General features: G+C 50.8%; 1 protein-coding gene across 1 annotated transcript in view; it reads left to right on the top strand.

Annotated features, from left to right (window-relative positions):
- The first annotated feature begins 343 nt into the window (after window positions 1–343).
- LOC109289309 (capping protein, Arp2/3 and myosin-I linker protein 3-like) overlaps window positions 344–13,161 on the top strand; it is a 35,199-nt gene continuing 22,381 nt past the window's right edge. The window contains exons 1-2 of the mRNA XM_019505302.1: window positions 344–462; window positions 5,129–5,220. Of these exons, the coding sequence (XP_019360847.1) occupies window positions 423–462; window positions 5,129–5,220 (132 nt within the window). The 5' untranslated portion in view covers window positions 344–422. The remainder of the gene's footprint in view (window positions 463–5,128; window positions 5,221–13,161) is intronic.

Genomic DNA, 13,161 nt, shown 5'->3' with positions numbered 1-13,161 from the left:
ACAATGGAAGGAAATAACCAGTTCCCCATTTGATCAGAGCACTACTCTGCCTTTTCTGCTGAATTTGTCCTCAAAGGCTGTTCTGTCACCTGGCTCTTTTGCATGGCACCATCCTGTCAGGTGGACTTGTGTCAGTGCAGATGCTCATGGCTCCACCATGTCTGTGTGGGTGGCTGGTGTTGTCAGTTTCACTTCACTTCACTGCCTCTGTGCGCTCAGTAAATCTTGCCTGATGGGAGGAAGAGGCACCTTGAGGTAGGAGGGGGAGGGAGGAGATGCAGAGCAGAGACTCCGTTGGTTGGCAAGTAACCTTATTGCTTCCTCTGAGCAGGGCGTTTCATTCTGAGTTGAGGCTGTATAGAAGGATGCTGCTTGGGTAGTTCTCTGCTCCAATCTGGGCTAGGCTCCAGCAGGCCCCAGAGATGGCTGTCTCCCTGGGAGCGATCCCAAGCGAGGTGCAAGGTAAGCAACAACCTTCTCTGTGCTGTGCCAGATGCAGAGGCCATGCAGAAAATGCTGAGATGATGGCCCACAGCTTTGCTTTCGCTGCCTGCTTTATTGTTAGGGATGATCACATGGGAACTGGGTCATTGCTTCTGCATCTCCAGTTGCTAAGGTTCTTGGAACTGCATCATGAGTCTGGGATTCAGTACTCCTGAGTTCTTTGTTAGTTGTGATGTTGATTTGCCAATAAGCTTGAAAAAATGGAGTAGGCCCAAAGTGTCCCATAACTGTCGATACTCATCTTGAAGCCTGATTTTCAGATGTTCTGCATATCCATAGCTCCCAGTGGCTCTAACAACATGTGCAGGTTTTGGTACCTCAGAAAACAAGGCTCTGGGAGTCCCAAGTGGGCACTCAGAAGGGATGATCCTCCCAGAGCCCCTCAGGCTCTGACATAGCCACTTTAGCAATAACTGGCCAAGCAAAACAAGGCCCTTCCTTTAACTTGATGACATTTCTGCTTGCCTGCAGCACAATGACTGGGAGCATTGCCTCTGGTCTCTTCCAAAACCTCATAGAATGTTTTAGACATTCATGGGGGACCCTACTTTTTATGGTGAAAGTGGTGGGGGGAAAAAGTGGGGGATACACCAAGTCCCTGGGACCTGGTTAGCACATCCATCTGCTTTAATCTGGTCTGTAGACCCAACAGGGGTTTTCAGCTCTCCCTCTCCCTGGTTTAATTTCTCGATGGTATTGGTCAACGTGGCAACCAGCACAGTGGCAGCTTTCCCAAATTGTCCTGGAAGCAGGTGGTGCTGAAGAGAAACTAGAGAGGGTGAGATCCCTACCCACTACTACATTTGCAAGGCCTTGGAGGTCTGAGAAATCTTCCAATGGGAACAGAAAGGAACTGCAGACTACTAAACAAAACCATTCACAAATTTCAGGGATATTTTGATCTGTATGCAGAAAACCCAGATGAGACTATTCTGTTCCAGTCAAATGAAATCAAGCTAGTGAATTCAAACAGTTAGCAGTGAACTAATTGTATCACTCGTGGTGTAACTGATAGCTAAGTCATAGCAGGAAATTGACTTGACATTGCAATTATCTATAGTTTTTTTTGCAAGACTGGTCAAAACTATTTTTTTGGAATGACAATTGAATTGTAGCTAATGAAAACACTCAGCAAAGTGGAGGACACGAGAGAAAAGGCAGATGAATGTTAAGAACTGTTAGCACACATTTTTTAATCGATCAATGCAATTGTGCAACATATTGATGTATCTGATACAAGTAGTATCATATAAAAACAACTGCTCTGCAAGTTTATTGTTTTCAGCTGGAAGAAATATGGAAGCAAAATACAATCTGGCTGAAGGACAAAGCTCTGATGAAAAAGGAAAAACGGGTTCTGTGTTGGGATCCTTCTTGCTAAATATTCAAAGTAAGCATTTGTATCAAATCACTGTCTGATGTTAAAAATATACAAACAAGAAGTAAATTGAATAACAGATAACAAAATCAAATATAATGTAATATGGTTAGAGAGTACAGAAAAATTAATGACTGCTCAACGTCAAAATGAAAAACTAAGCTTGTTTGAGAGAGAGCAGTCACTTGATGAGCCCATGTGGAAAAGCCACATGGAGTAGAGCATCTTCATGAGTAGGGATTCTATGTAGGAGAGCTTGAAATAGTGGCACAGGATGTCAAAGGTATAAGCAACAGCTAGCAGTGCAAGAGAAAGAAAAAGCAGCACGTGACCAGATAGTAAAATTGAGTGCCTTTAAGCTAAGAGCCCAACTGACACTGTTAACAGTATGCTCACAAATTGCACGTGAGTGCAACCACACAGTTGTGGAAGACATCTGTGCAGGAGCCTTGGGAGGCCAAACTTGATGGAGGAAGTGCCAACTGCTGAGCTTCTAACTTCTCTTTTAGCAGACATATATTCCAGAGTTTTCCCTGTACAGCTGTGTCCGTGCCTGTCTGCCAAAACATCATGTGTCTAATCTATGAATCTAGATGAAGCAGAAGTCATCTGTGATGATCTAAATGATTGGGGGAAAAAACAATTGGCAATCCCAGGATGCGTACTGCCCTGCAGTGTGGCAAGGGGAAGAGGCTTACATGGAACAAGAACAAGCTCCTGGGTGGTCTGCATGAGATTCATTACAAAGAACACACACTCGGGAGGGGTGTTTACCTGGCTCAGAGAAAGTGAAAGCAATTGTGCAAACGGAAAGAATCCAAACAAAAAGACATCAAAGAGCCACAGCTACTCAGTTACCATATCTGAGCATGTCAGCCAGTTCAACCCTAATTTGAAAGGGGAAAACTGTGCTTGAGGAGAGGATGTAAAGCTAAAAGGTGACAGCAAGAGAGAAGAGGTTTTGGGAGCTAAAGATATTTTTTTTTACATCAGGCAAGGTTTTTTGGGTAGATGTGATCTCTTTCGTTAGACCAACTAAATAGTTGGAAGAAAGTTCTTTGCAAGCTTTTGGGCACAAATACCTGCTTCAGGCAGTCTAGCACTATGAAAGAACCTAAGATCTGCTTTGTTTTGAAAACAAGAAATGGGTATGCAATTAGAAAGCCATTGGTGTTTAGAGATAGTTTCTCTCCTATCACACCTCCTCAAATAAGATACATACTTTGTTTTTGGGTCACTGTGATGTAAAAGGAATCCTCCTGGAAACACAGAGTTCAGGAAGTATGGTCATGCCAGGAGACTATCTGAATGAGGCAGCCAAAAATTCCTCGTGTGGCAGAACAGCAACAAAGCTGAGGCCCAGGGCTTTGCAGGGGCAGTAGCAAGGCTACTACTTCTTTCCTATAAAACAAGGGAAGTCCTGCAGGCCACATCCAGCCCACAGAACCCTATCATTCAGCCCTCAGTGCTGCCCCTGAGTATAACCTGACCCACATGGGGCTCACCTAATGGGCACTGCACACAGGGTTCAGGACGTGCTGCAAGTGGTGCTAGGTCCAAGACCTGCACCTGCCCCAGCTGGTCCAAGACTGTGCTGCATGGAGCGCCTGCTCTGGTCGGTCTGGGATCTGTGCTACAGGTGGTACTCCTCCCAGCCAGTCCAGGATGCATGCCACACATGGTGCAGTCCTGGACCAATGCCTTGGCCCCTCAGGCAGCATGGGTTACAGACCAGTTGGAGTGGGCACCACATACAGCGTGGATCTCAGAGTGGGCATTGCGGGCAATGGATCTGGCATGGGGATGGAGTTGGATTGTGGGCCCAGTCCGGCCTGTGGATTGGCCCCATGCCATTCATCCAGCTCCCAGGGCCAGACAAGTTTGATGCTCCTTCTATAAATAATTCTTTATATAAGTCATTGTAAATAATAAAGTGTGCTGTTTCTACACCACAAGACTCATCAAGATACAAGAGACTGTACACAGCAGCTCACTTGTCCTGAGGCAGCTCAGTTGCTGCTTCAGGCATGAGCTACAGAGCTCAGCCAATAGCAGCTGTGTGAGGATTAACACAGGATTTCTCCCCTTCTGCTTGTCAGAGAGAATTAACATCCATTAGAACACAGTGGGTACATCTACATGTGCAGTTAAGGCGGAGTAATAAACTCCAGGACAATTCATGCCAGAGTCAACTACTCCTAGATGCAGCATCTACACATGTGCCCGGGACCGTAGCACTTTGAGTTGAGGTGGAGCAGCCCTGCGCTGGCAGGAGGTCTGGTGGGGGTCAGCCCTGTGCTCTGGGTGGTTGTATTGGGCAGTGGAGGGGCTGGTTGAGGCTGCCCCCACACTTTAGCCCCCCAGCTAGCCCCTATCACTGTCTACACATGCATTTCAGTGCATGTAAGTACTCTGCTGTAAAACAGTACTGTCCCTGACAATACTGTCTTATGACAGAGTTAGCTATTTTACTGCACCCTAATACCGGCACACGCATAGATGGTGACTCTTTACTGGGGAGCTAATTAGTCTACTCTGCCCCCCCACCCCCCGCTAAAGTGCACGTGTAGATGCACCCAGTGTCTTCCAGCTTTTATTCTTCCCTGATTCTGTTCTAGCGAAGAAAATCAATTTCCCTGCTTAAGACATGAAACCTAATTTTGGACCACTGATTTTGGGAAAAAGTGTATGTGGTATAAAGTAAAATATGGCAAGAGACAGCCAATAAAAGGATGTGGTCCTCTCATCTGTCCATTGTTAGGACAATTCCCCTGAAGACTTCCTGGAGGTCTCCCAACTGTGCCATCATTATCCCGTGTAGTGATTATGTCTGGCTAATAATTAGGCCTGTGCAAAGAGGCTACTATTTGCTTCAGATTTGGCTGATTTGGGGGACAGTGATTCAATATGGCGATTCGAATCACTGTCCCAATTCAATGCTGCCAAATCACCAAATCAGCCAGGCCAGGCCCATCCCCTGCCCCTGTCCCAGCCTGGCAATAACTGCCCCAGCTCCCGGCACTTGTTTAAAAAAAAAAAGCCCTGACTCAGCGAGTGCTGCCAGGTGGGGTACAATCTCTGCTGCCTCCCACTGCCCCATACTGCATGGAGGGGCTCTGCACAAGCTCCCCCGCCCTCACTCTCCCAGCCCTCCCATGGGTGCTCAGGTCTCACAGGTCTCTGAATGGATTTGAGGAACCTCCCTGCTCCTACTGTCTCACTTGTTTTGGGTGTTGGTCTTTTCAGAAAGCATCACAGCCTTCCTGGGGACAAAGGAAAGTGTCCTGGTCAAGAGTGTACAGCTGCAGATCAAATCCAAGTATGAAGACTACACTTTGGTACGTGCTGGAACTCTGGTACTTCATCTCACTGCTTCCAGTAACCAAATCCATAATCCCTGTGCCAGGCTCATGAACACCATACCAGCTGATGGGTGTGCCCTGCCTCATGGGCTACATCACACCTGGGTTTATTCTCCTACCACAGCTTATTGTTATACTGGGTTTTACCCATGGAGATGGCACTCAGTGGTTTCCATAGGATCTAGGGCAACTCTGCTGGCATGTCTTCTGTGGGGCTTCTCCTCCCCTGCACCCCATCCCTTTCCATTGCAGTGTTTAGTATTGGCTGGGTGACACTCAGGTTCAGTGACAGGGCTCTCTTCTCCTGTGCTAAGGCCCAGTGATGAGGATGGGTGCAGAGGGTCTGGCTGCAGTTCTGTATGCTTGCAAAAATAACAAAATAATGACAATTCAACTAAAATAGATTGGATGGATTGGTGGGCAGAGGAACAATGCTCCCACACTGAGCACTTCCCTTCAGTGTGTGGGGGTCTCGGTGCCCGATGCACCCTTCTCCCACAGATTCTTAAGTTAGCAATGTCCCTTTCTGGGCATGCTTTCTGGTCCAGGTCAGGCACAGCTGGTGAACTCGGAGATGGGTGGGGCAGGTGGCATTGGTGGAGGGAGAAAAAAAAATTGTGGGGGAGATGGGGGGGCTGAACACATGTGCGCATGCATGCATGCACACCCCCCCTGCAGGAAAGTCTGTGGGGGGAGGGGGAGGGAGAAGGGCCATGGGAGGGAATGAAGCTGGGACTAGGCAGGGATTGGAGGAGAGCTGGGGCCACGGTCCACTGCACCCGTCCCTCCCCCTGCACCCAGAGTCATTGCCCAGCTTTGGTGGCCCTTGTAAATTTGCCACCTGGCCCTGGCCCCAGCCTCACACCACTTGGGGTGGCCCAGAAGGGGGCCAGCCTCGGCTGCACCGCTGGGCCGGAGGGGATGGAGCCCATGGGACCCCTGTGCCCACCCCACATTGTCCCTGGGAAGAGCCCAATGTCTCTTCCAGGGGCACGACACCAGGCAGCCAAGGGGGGCCTGTGGCCCCTCACTCTTTGTAGGGTGCATGGGTGGGCTACAGCTGCAAGCTGCGCTCTGCCTGCTCCATGCCTCACTGCTGCCTTTGAAAGCAGTGCGGTCCCATGTGAGTCCTGCCACTGGGCAGGCTGGGCAGCAAGGCACATGATGTGGCACCATGCCACTTTCAAAGGCAGCAGCAAGGCATAGAGCAGGCAGAATTCAGCTCACAGCTACAGCCCACCTGTGCCTCATGCAAAGATTGGGGGCCCATGGGGCCCCCTTGGCTGCCTGGCGTGTCCCTGGAGGAGCTGCCAGGCTCTGATTGTCCCATGACCAGGCTTGGCTGATGCCCTATTCACTGTGAATGGATCCCCAGCCAGACCAGGTTGTGGGGCAATCAGAGCCAGGTGGGCCATCCTGGGGCTGGTACGTGGGGGCCAAAGGGGGGAAATCTCCCCCAGCTCCCCTGCAGTGCACACAGCAGCAAGGAGACAGCTCTCCCCCTCCCCTGGACAAGCCACACGTGGCCCTGTCTTGCTCCCTGCTGGGGCCCTGCAGCCGCACACTGTGGCCCCAGCCCCAAGCCCAACCTTGCCCAGCTTCCTCCATACAGGGGCCTCAATCCCCTTCTCCCTTTGCACTTACTTCCTGGAGCTGCTCTGCAGGCTGCCTGGGGCCAGTGCATGTCTCTACACATAGCGCCCCCTATCTTCCGCCTTCCTCCCAACAGCTTGTTCCCCAGGCTGGGGCATCAGTACAGGCACCACGCTGCCTGCTTAAACAAGTAGCTAATTCATTTATTCAAACTGATCAAGTGTTTCCACTGTGCATGCACCATTGGGGCGGTAAGGAGATTGCCCCAAGGTCCCTTACTGTGCATATGTGTAGTCGACTGGACCAGCCTGCATAATCATGACATGATTGATCGTGTTGTTTTGAAACTGGTGGGGCAGTGTCTGAGCTCCCACTTTTGACCAGCCACCACTGGTCTGGGTTCTGCCTGGCCAGGTACTGTAATGCTGCAGGATGCATCCTTCCATGCCTGCACAACGCTCACAGTTCCACCAATCCCCTGCTGGGATGCTCTGGGTCCGTGGATGCTAAGCCAGGATGTGTGGTGCCAGCAGGGTCCTGTGCTGGGTTCTCCCATTGGCAGGCTCTGACACTGCCCACTGGGCCACCCTCTCCCTGCTCCAGTTGACCTGCACTTTGTCCTGCAGGGGTCATTGCAGGTGCCGGAGAGTGGTGTTGGGTTTGAGCCACTTGGCCCACCAGCTGTGACAATCAGGCTGACACCTGATTAATCCACTGTGCCCCCAGGTGATCCAAGATTCCAGGTTTTTTCCAGGGAACTTAGCCTTGGGGAGAGCGACCGGCTTCCTGCTGGCTATATAGCTTGTGTCTGGATCCTCCTTGGACACTGGTGGTGGGACGGGCACGTGCTTCCCCTCTGGACCTGCTGGCCCAGTAAAGATGCTCTGGGTCCCTTCTGGCTACAGGGAAAGCATCCAGCTCCACTGCTGGTGCCTCCACGTGTTTCTCCCCTGGCTCTGCTTCTGGGTTTCCTTTAAGCCCAGAGCCTTCGGGCACTGGACCAATTGTTGGAGCTCCTTCCAGTCATGTGGTGCTGGCCGCCAGCTCACTTGCAGACCAGCCCCAGCCATATCAATGCTGGCACTGTGGTGAGTAGGGATGGTGCCTGTCACATACTCCCTGCCTGATTGATGCCTAGGCTGCCTCTGACCAGTTGGTCTCCTCTAGACTCGAGGTTGTGACTTGGATGTACATGAATGCTCAGTACTTCCCTCTCTTCATGTCAGCAGGAAAGGAAACCCACCACCACATGCTTCTTTCCAGGCTGGTGGTGTACTGTGAAGTAAAAGGGTTGCAGAGCTAATGCCCACTGCATGATCCAGGCATTGTCAGTTTCTGCTTACTATTTTTACCAATGTGAAGGGCCAACCCAACAAGTAATACCAGAATAGCTCCATTGCCCATTTTATGGCCAGACATTCCCACTCAATGGTGAAGTACCAGCGTTCATGAAGGAGCAACTTACAACTAGCATAGGCTATCGGTTGCTGGTCAGATTCTTTTCCCTGTGTTAAGACTGCTTCCACTGCAGTTCCTGAGGCATCAGTCTGTAAAACAAAGTGTTGGTTAAAATCTGGAGTATACAAGATGGGACTCTGGCACAGAGATAGTTTGACCCTGCTGCTCCCAGCACTCCTGTACTATATTGAGGAGGCCCCGTGGCTGATACCCCTAAGTAAGCTCAAAAGGTGAAAACCCCGTGGAGAATTGGGAGGCATCTTGGATAGTAAACATCAAGGCTGCCAGCCTTTCGTCCCACTTCTTGGGGTCCCCCTGTATACATTTCCTTAACATCAGCTTTAAGGTGCAGTTGAACTGCTAGACCAACCTGTCAGTCTGATGATAAACTGATGTTTTGAGGCACTTCACTTGGAGAACCTTGCAGAGTCCCCTCATTACCTTGGCCGTAAAATTTGTGCCTTGGTCTGTCAGAATTTCTTTAGGTATCCCCACCCTTGCTATCAATTTAAGCAGCTCATCTGTGATCTTTGGGGTCGTCACTGAGTGGAGTGGTATGGCTTCTGGGAAATGGCTGGCATAGTCCATTATTACCAGGACATACTGATTAAACCATACTGCTCTTCAGGAAGGGACCCATGATATCCACAGTGAACTGCTTAAATGGCTTAAATGAATTCCACAATGGGCATGGGGACCATGGGAGCTACAGTGGGTGTATCAGTTGTGGACACCTGGCATACTAGGCACATTTGATAGTAGCGCTTGACCTCCTTATAGACCCCTGGCCAAAAGAACTGTGGCAACAGGTGGGCCTGTTTTATCGCTGGCCAGGTGGCTGCCCATGGACCCATCATGGGCCAACCTGACTAGGAGGGCCACGTACCATTGTGGCACCAGCAACTAGTCTATCTTCTGTTTTGGCCCTTTCCCTTTAGCAATACAATACAAGAGGTTATTTCTTACCTCAGAACGTGGGACCTGGGTGGCCTGGGTTTTGTGTAGCAACTCATTATTACAGAGCACTAGACCTTCATCACAGGCATGCCAGAATGCGGGGTTGTTAAGCTGGTCCACCTGAAATGGTCAGGAACCAATGACATCCTCCAGGTCAGGGAGGTCCCCCCACATCCTCCAGGGGTGGGCCTTCTGTGTCCTCTCCAGCGAATATGTTTACTATTCCTGTGTCTTTGTCCTCAGTAGTCCCTGTGAGGGTGGTCTGCAGCACCTGTGCTAGGTATGGCCATTCATGGCCGAGTGGAATCGGGCAGGGCGGTCACGTGAGTATCCAATGGTCATTCCCTAAGTCCTACCCAGGACGGTCACTGGCAATTGGTGTTGCTCATAAGTCTGTTGGTTGCCGTGCATGCAGACCAGTGTTTTGCCTGTGGTTGGAGTGCCGGCCTGTGTGGGTAAGGCAGTTGCATGGACTAGGGTCTGTGCTCATTAGGTCTGTGCGAGTCGGCAGTGATCTGATCTGGCTTTGGATCCGGCCGCTTCAGATGGCAGTGATCTGATTCAGAGCCCCAGACTGGGTTTCTGCCTCAATCTGGCCAAAGCGGTTCCGAAGCTTTGGAGCTGCCTCAGAGATCTGGCCATAGGGTATAATGGGGGAATCAATTAAATATCTATAACTTTGTTGTTTTTTGTCCAATTTGGATGAAACTTGCAAAGATGGTAGCCTCTGCTGAGAGCATAAAAATTGTTAAGTTTCAAGAAGATCAGTGCAGGGGTTTTGGGGGAACTGTACCTTAAATTCTTGAAAGCAAAACTCCTGTCATGTCTATGTGTTACACCACAGAGGGGTCAAAACTGCAGGAGTGGTAGCTCTTACTGAGGCCACAAAGCCTGCCAAATTTCAAGAAGATGAGTGCAGGGGTTTGGGGGAACTGCCCTTCAAGCTGCGGACAAGCAAAACTCGTGACATGGGTGACCCTGTGTGTGTTAAAGTGCAGCAGGGTGAAAGCTGCAGGGATGGTGGCCCCTGCTGAGGCCATGACACCTGCCAGCTGTCAAGGAGCAAGGGGGTTCTGGAGCCCTGCACCCTTAGCTGCTGACGGACAAAACTCATGCCACAGATGCTTGTGGGACTGACGGTGTCTGTCTTGGGGAAGCTGATTGTCTGTATTGATTCTTTCCTCTCCTTAGTCTGGTTTTGTAGGTGCTAATTGATGGCAATTAACTGGCTACCTTAGCTAGCTCCTCTGTATTGAGCTGGTTCCTGAGTGAATCATGATTGATTGGTAACTGGTAACACAGTAGCTTAGCAGCCAGGCCTGCAATAGTGTCTCCCACGCCCCAAGACAGACACCGTCAGTCCTACAAGCACCCATGGCATGAATTTTGCCTGTCAGCAGCTAGGGGTGCAGGGCCCCAGAACCCCCCTGCACCAATCTCCTCAACAGCTGGCAGGCTTTGTGGCTGCAACAGGGGCCACCATCCCTGCAGCTTTCACCCTGCTGCGCCTTAACACACAGGGTCACCCATGGCACAAGTTTTGCTTGTCCACAGCTTGAGGTGCAGTTTCCCCCAAACCCTCACACTGATCTTTTTGAAACTTGGCAGGCTTTGTGGCCTCAGCATAGGCTACCATCCCTGAAGTTTTCACCCCCCTATGTTGTAACACCTAGATGTGACATGAGTTTTACTTTCAAGAAGTTGGGGTGCAGTTCCCCCCAAACCTCTGTCTACCACCCCTGAAAATTTCATCCAAATCGGACAAAAAACAATAAAGTTATAGATATATTATTGTTTCTCTATTATACCCTATGGCTGGATCTCTGAGGTGGCTCCAAAGTGCTTCAGAAGCTCCAAACTGCTTCGGGAAGCCTAACAAGGCCAGTGCTTCGACCTGGGCATGCTGCTTCAGACCCTGAAGTGTCTGAATCTTCTCCAGATCCAAAGCTCTGTCCAAAGCTTCGCACAACCCTAGTGCTCATCCAGTGTCCATCACGGGTATAAGAGTGCACCCTCGGACTTGGGCATCCTCTCAGCAGGCTTCAGCCGCCTCACCCCAACATTTGTGCCAACAGCCAGGGCTGCCAATGCTTTTTGATCTGTTTGCCTCAGAACTGTTTCCTGTAATGCTCTGGGGATATCTCCGGGTGGTACAGTATGGTATCTTTGACTGTTTGATAGTCCAAGGCCTCTGTGTTCGAGAGTGTGTGGTATGTGGCTTGGGCCAGGCCCATTAGGAGTGGCCCCATCAAGTGACCCACCAGTCCATATCCTGGCCTGCTGCTGTGGCCAGGCATTCAAATGATTCTAGGCAGGCTTCAGGGTCATCCTTTTTGACCATCCTGAGCATATGGAAACCCTCACCTTCAGACACTTGGGCCCTGGCTAGCTGCTCTGCCAAGTCTCCCTGGCTAGCTGCTGGGAGAACAAGGCTCTGTGGGCCTCCATCTCCCAGGACTTTGCCTCTGTGAGCTCCTGTAACAGCTGCATGATCATCTCCTGTGTCTGCTGCCAGGTCTCATCTGGCCTCATGGCCCCCATCTTGTCCATGGTCAGTTGGTCCGTGATTCATGGTTGTTGGTAACTACCATTCACCTTGTTTTCCTGGCACTTGCATCAGTGTGACGGGCTCATGACCACCATACCAGCTGGTGGGTGTGCCCCACTTCCTGGACTACATTGCACCTGGGTCTATTTTTCTGCCACGACTTATTGTTTTACTGGGTTTTACCTACAGAGGTAAAACAGAGGTTGTTTTACTGGGTTTTACCTACAGAGGTGGCTCTTAGTGGTTCCCATAGGACCCAGGGCAGCTCTGCTGGCATGTCTTCTGTGAGGCTTCTCCTCCCCTGTGCCCCACCCCTTTCCACTTGGGTGTTTAGGATCAGCCTGGATGGTACTCAGCTTCAATAATAGGCCTCTGTCCTGTGTTAAGGACCGATGATGGCTGCAGGGACTCTGGCTGCAGTCCTGTATGCTTGTGAAAATTAAAAGATAATGACAGTTCAACTAAAATAGCTTGGATGGTGTGGGGGCAAGACAATGATGCCAAGCACTTTCCTTTAGCGTGTGGGTGTCTCTGTGCTGGGTGCATCCTTCTTCCACAGATTCTTAAGTTAACAATGCCCCTTGCTGGACATGCTTTCTGGTCTGGTTTCTGCCTGTTTAGGTACGGTCATGCTTCAAGACATGTCCCTCCATGCCTGCACAATGCTTACGTTTCTGCCAGTCCCCTGCCAGGGCACTCTGGGTCTGCAGACAGTCAGCTGGGATGTGCAGTGCCAGGGGTGTCCTATGCCATGTTCTCCTCTTGGCAAGCTTCAGCAGTGCCCAATGGGCTGCCCTTTCCCCACCCCAGTTGACTTACATATTCCTGCGAGGGCTGTTATAGATTCCAAAGAGTGGTGTTGGGTCTGGGCCACTTGGCCCACCAGCTGTGTTAATCAGGGTGGCACTTGGTTGAATCCTCAGTGTCCCATGGCCATCTGGGTTTTTTGGGGGAACTTAACCCTGTGGAGAGTGACCGGCTTCCTGCCAGCTATATGGCATGTGTCCGGATAGTCCCCAGATGCTCTTGTGGTGGGATGGGTATGCGCTGCCCCTGCACAGATGCACCAGGTCCCTTCTGACCACGGGGAGAGTGTCCAGCTCTGCTGCTGGGGCTTCTGCATTTTTCTCCCCTGGCTCTGCTTCTGGGCTTCCTTTAAACCCAGCCCTCTGACTTGACACCAACTTCCCTGCAGCTCCTCTGGGCTGCTCGCAGTTTCCCCAGCAGCTACAGCCTTTCTCCAGCTCCCAGCACTGGCAGCCCCTGCCCCGTAGCTTCCTGAGGTCCCCGGCAGTCTGTCTCTAGCACCTGCAGTTCCCCCTTAGCCCCTCTAGTTCCCCTCAGCCCCAGTTTCCCTCTCC

Source organism: Gavialis gangeticus, unplaced genomic scaffold, assembly GCF_001723915.1.
Source record: "Gavialis gangeticus isolate Ggan-Ray unplaced genomic scaffold, GavGan_comp1, whole genome shotgun sequence".
Taxonomy (NCBI): domain Eukaryota; kingdom Metazoa; phylum Chordata; order Crocodylia; family Gavialidae; genus Gavialis; species Gavialis gangeticus.
The sequence above is the reverse complement of the archived record's forward strand: the minus strand, read 5'-3'. Positions and strand labels throughout refer to the sequence as shown.